The following is a 5,114-nucleotide window of genomic DNA, read 5'->3' as shown; positions in this document are numbered from 1 at the left end:
TAGTGATCAAATCAGTCTTTATTGATTCATCATTTATAAGAAACTTCCTGGAAATGTAAGTGTTGGATCTTTTAACTTACAGTACCACAAGACAAAGCTACCAGCAAAATTGACAGGCTTTATTGCATGATTATTGATGTACGCAGCAGAGTGAGATAACATTCTGACACAAGCCCTTAAAAAGGGTACTGTAATTTTGTTCAACCAAAATTCATATTTAACAAAAAAATATGTTTTTCTGCAAAAATCTTATGCTGCCACATGCAACCCCTTGTTACTTAAGTACATCCTGTTTGGGCACTTTTAAGTTTTTCCAACGCCTCAAAACAACTTTGTATTTTTCACTTTCAGTTTTGTCAGATAATTTTTTTAAGACTACCCGCATAACTACAGCACTTCCTGTTTCTTTATCTTCACCTATTATGAGATCCAGTGTGTCACCAAGTTTCACCTGGAAACAGAAAGAGAAGATGAGTGATTATAAACATTGCCTGGGGAAATCCCCGCCATGTCCTTTCTTTCCACTTAATATTCCTATCTCACAGGAGAGGAGGAAGGCAGCCAATACCAGACCTATTATAGATCCTCCAGAGATGAATTTCCAGGAAAGCCGTGGCAGTACACAATTACATGTCTCAGCACCTCCCCTGCCAAGAGCTTCACGCTCCGTGTGATACAACCAACACCTAACTCTGTAAAAAAGTTTTCACATATGTCTTTATTTCCTGTCAACATAGACACAAATCAGCAAAGTGTGAAGTTCTCCCTCCTGCCTTTAGAACAGTTTAAAGTGTTTCAAAGAACAGAGTGCTCAGCAAGTGCCTATGCTCCTCTCAAAAGTCACACAGAAGCAGTGCACCTCTCATAAACCAGCCTTAACTCTATAGGATCAGGAATCAAAACTTCTCATCATATTGCCCTTTGATGACAGTAGCCACAACCGAGGATCACCCTCACATAAAGAAAGGGTAGGTAGAAGTAAGTACATGTCTGGTGACCCTTCTGTCTCTCTCCTAACTGTGGTCCTGTGTGCTCTATTACAGGTACAACAACCTTCCCTCAGCTACCCCAGTTTCAATCCCTTTCTATCATCAAACTTCCTGTTTTTCTTTAATCATGTGCCTGCTCCACCTGTATCTCAGATTTAATCATTCCTACTCCATCAACCTCAGATAGTGATATCATCACTTCCTTCAGCAACTTAAAATGTTCCGTCCTTGCTGCCTTCTCCTGGCTTTCAGACTTAGATTTGACTCTCCAACCACGCAAGTTTCCTGTCTGCCTTAGGGAATAAAGTTTTACCCAGGGAACCATGGTCACACCATCCCCCCAGATGGAAGTGGTGTTAGCAATGCTGTGCATTCACCTTTGCAGAGTGATCTAGAGGAAGAAGATCATGCCTTAGATATTTTCTTGTACTATATTAAAAAAAAAATTAAAAAGTCTTACAGTTCTACTTTTCTTCCATAGTTTTTCTCCATTCAGCCTGAGTTCATTATTGTAGAATGCGTCTTCTACTTTACTGAAGAAAAACAACGTTTTGTTGCAGTTACAGTGTGCAGCAAACAAAATGCAATTGTTTCTTTGCAGAAACACAACACCACCATTCATAGGCAAGGCACATTTCTACATCTCTAACTTGTGTGCAAAGGACACCACTTAAGGTCAGGAGAGATTTGAACTGGAAGTAAAGAAAAGGGCTTTCACAAATATTAAATGAAATAATAGCATATAGTTGCTTCTGTGCCAGAAAAGCTGTTTCTAGAGATCTGTCTCCTGAATATCCAATAAATAATATCCCCTTTCCTGCACCAGCCAGTTTAATAATTTGTTAGTGATCAAGTTATACTAACATTCTGTTCCAACAACACAGTGATATCAGACTTCTGCAGGTTGCATTAGATCAAACACTGTGATACATTTATAGACTGCACATTTACCTGGTGGACCTGTGAAGCTTATACTTACCAGCCCCTATTTCTCCATTCATTAAATAGTGCATTATTTTACTCCCTCAATCTCAAATTAGACCTTTTCATATCACACAGTATTTTACATTTCCTTAATTTCAAATAAATAGGAAGTGATTACAAAATGCCTCCTCAGCAATCTTAGAAATACTGCATATAGGGAAAATAAAATCAAGCTGTTTCAAGGGAGGTAGGGTGAAATAAACAGGAATGTCCATACATCCAAAACATCTATTTAGAGAGTCAAAAAAAGCTACACCAAAAAAACCCCCCACAAATACTGAGTTATTCCAGCAGTAAAAATTTACCAAAAGTCTAATTTTAGATGTATGACATCTTTCTCAGTAGCAAGTTGTTTCTTCTGTACTTACTTTCTTGCCATGTCTAGACCGGCTTTCAAGATCACATCATATCGAAGAGACTGCACTACTTTTTCAAGATCCTTGTAATCTTTTACTACATTGGGGTCATCCTCAAATTCATCTTCCAAATTACTTTCCTCTTCATCCTCTTCTTCCTCCTCCTCTTGCACACTTTGTCTGCTCTTTTTAGAGCTTTTGCTGCTTTTGTTCCTCAGAGAAAGTACTGAGATATACTCTGGAGAGAGTCTTAGTGCACTGAGTCTGACTGGAGAAAAACTGAAACATCTTCTGTAGTTTACTGTGCTTGCTTGACAGCTGCAGAATAAGCTTCTCCTCCAAGTGGGATAGAGTTTATTTGAGGGAAATTTCTCCCACAGTCCAATCCAGACATTTAGTTTTCTGAAAGTGCTGACGGGGAGTCTGAAGCCAGTCATAGCATAACCTAAAATAAAACAAACATTCATATGTAAAAATGAACAACTGCTTTGACGGATTGGAAGGATTTCCCTACATATGTCATAACAGTTACTACAGAAAGATGAGTATCCAGTTCCCCATACAGTAATGCATCACCTGAAAGCACAAGGCTTTATGATCCGACTTTCTCATACGCTGGCCAACACTACAAAGAGCTAAGACACCAGATGAGAAACAAATGCAGAAAAGCCCAGCAGAATACTCCGTTTGCAATTCTTTTTCTGGTGTTCAGCATTAACTGTGCAAACACATTTGTGGCACTTCCCTCCCTACATCTGAAATACAATCACAAAATACACAGTAACGCTGCTATCTGTGTCATAAAAAGCACAGGGATATCTCTACTTATCATGAGTCATTGTCAATACAAGCAAGTTGCTGAACATTGCAAGCAAGCAAATCCAGAAAAGCTGAAAGCTGCTTAACCTCCGTTTCTTCTGCTTGTACCACAAGACCCCTGCGTGGCAAAACGCTGCACAACGTCCCCGCCCTGTTTCTCCAGATGGGAACTGGTGACGAGGTAGCGCTCGGCAGAAATAACACGGCTCTGTGCACCGCAGCAGATTCATATGAAAGCTCCCCGGTGCTGCTGTGCAAAACTGATCAATACAACACAGCTGCTCCTCTCTCTGACCTGGGACAAGTAGGGGCAAACACCTCCAAAACACCTCAGATGTCTTTCAAGGCTCTCAGAAAATGATTTACAGCCCCTACGAGCTGGTCGCAGCGCTGGCTTTTACTGTGATCTCATATCCACGGAAACACGTGTTTCCTTACGAGATTAGAGTCTGGTTTCCCCGCACCCCAGTGACCTCTGCCCAAACATTAAATGAGGCGCTATTTGTGGCTGAGAAAAAAAGCCTTAATCAATGACAGCAATTACCGACCAAATAAAAATAATTACACCTCCCCTGTATTTTTCTTGTCTCTAAATATGTAACCTTGAAATATAGGAAAAAATAGTTTGAATTGTAGGACGGTACAGCGACTGCAGAAGACACAGGCCTCTCCTCAGTTCGGGGGCAAATTCCAACAGTTATTTGGAACTGCAAGAACATGCCAAGAAATATCACTGCAAATATTACTTGCAGAACGTGCACAGAAATATTATTGCAAATATTGTTTGCAGAACGCGCTAACAAATATTATTGCTTCTTTTTAGCGTTCGACCTTAGTTTGTTCCGCGCAGGCCAGCGGGTACAAGCGGCCCAGGAGGGGGCTGAGCCCGCCCGGCGCAGCAGGCGCGCCCCCTCCGCCCCGCTGGAACCCCCGGGCGGGCAGAGCCGGGCCCGGCACCCCCTGACCCGCCGGCGGGGCGCTCGGTGGCGGCGGCACCGGCACCGGGCGGCCCCGCCTTCCCCGGCGGCTGCCCCGGGAGGCCGCAGGGGCCCGGCCGCGGCCCAGCCGCCGCCAGGACCCGGCCCCGCCGCCTCGGAGCCTTGCGCGCCCGCCCCGGCGGCGGCGGAGGGCGGCCCGCGGGCCGGCGTTACCTGGGTGCCGGGGCGCCTCGGCCCGGACCGCGCTGCCGTCCCCGCGCCGCCGCTCGCCCGCCCGCCGGAGGCGGAGCCGGAGCCGCCGCAGCCACGGCTCGGCGCCCTCTGCCGGGACCGGAGCTCGGCGGACCCGCTGGGCGCCCCGGGGCGGAACGGGCAGCGCGGGGCCCGCTCCGTCTCCGCCCCGTGCCCGCCGGTCTGCGAGCCGAGGCGCCTCTCACGGAATCACGGAACGGGTAAGGCTGGAAGGCGCCACAGTATTCATTTGGTCCAACCTCCCTGCTCAAGCAGGCTGTTTCAAGGGAGGTAGGGTGAAATGAACAGGAATATCCGTACATCCAAAACATATATTTAGAGAATCAAAAAAGCTACACCCTAAAACAAACAAACAAACAAACACAAAACCCACCAAAAACTGATGTAAAAACTTATCAAAAGTCAAATTTTAGATATGTCATCATTTTCAGTAGCAAGTTGTTTCTTCTGTACTTACTTTCTTGCCATGTCTAGACCAGCTATCAAGATCACATCATATCGAAGAGACTGCACTACTTTTTCATCCCATAGCACAGGGCACAGGATTGTGTCCGGGCAGTTGCTGAGTATCTCCAGTGAAGAGACTCCACAAGCTCTCTGGGCAGCCTGTTCCAGTGCTTGGTTATCCCAGCAGTAAAGAAATTCTTCCTCGTGTGCCAGTGAAATTTCCTGTGCATCATTTTCTGCCTGTTGCCTTGTCCTAATAGCTGGCACCACCAAGAAAAACCTGCCTCCATCCTCTTGGCATCCTCCCTCTAGATATTTGTGACTGCCTC

General features: G+C 45.2%; 1 protein-coding gene across 1 annotated transcript; it reads right to left on the bottom strand.

Annotated features, from left to right (window-relative positions):
- On the bottom strand, nt 1-4,376 carry MTRES1 (mitochondrial transcription rescue factor 1). The gene is made up of 4 exons (XM_058802332.1): nt 4,300-4,376; nt 2,342-2,774; nt 1,450-1,522; nt 1-451 (listed from the first exon to the last, which is right to left on the bottom strand). Exons 2-4 carry the CDS (start codon nt 2,764-2,766, stop codon nt 275-277), a joined length of 675 nt encoding a protein of 224 aa, XP_058658315.1. The 5' UTR covers nt 2,767-2,774; nt 4,300-4,376; the 3' UTR covers nt 1-274.
- Between the last annotated feature and the right edge of the window lie 738 nt (nt 4,377-5,114).

Source organism: Ammospiza caudacuta, chromosome 3, assembly GCF_027887145.1.
Source record: "Ammospiza caudacuta isolate bAmmCau1 chromosome 3, bAmmCau1.pri, whole genome shotgun sequence".
Classification (NCBI taxonomy): domain Eukaryota; kingdom Metazoa; phylum Chordata; class Aves; order Passeriformes; family Passerellidae; genus Ammospiza; species Ammospiza caudacuta.
Note: the sequence above shows the minus strand (reverse complement) of the source record. Positions and strands in the feature narration are given on the sequence as shown.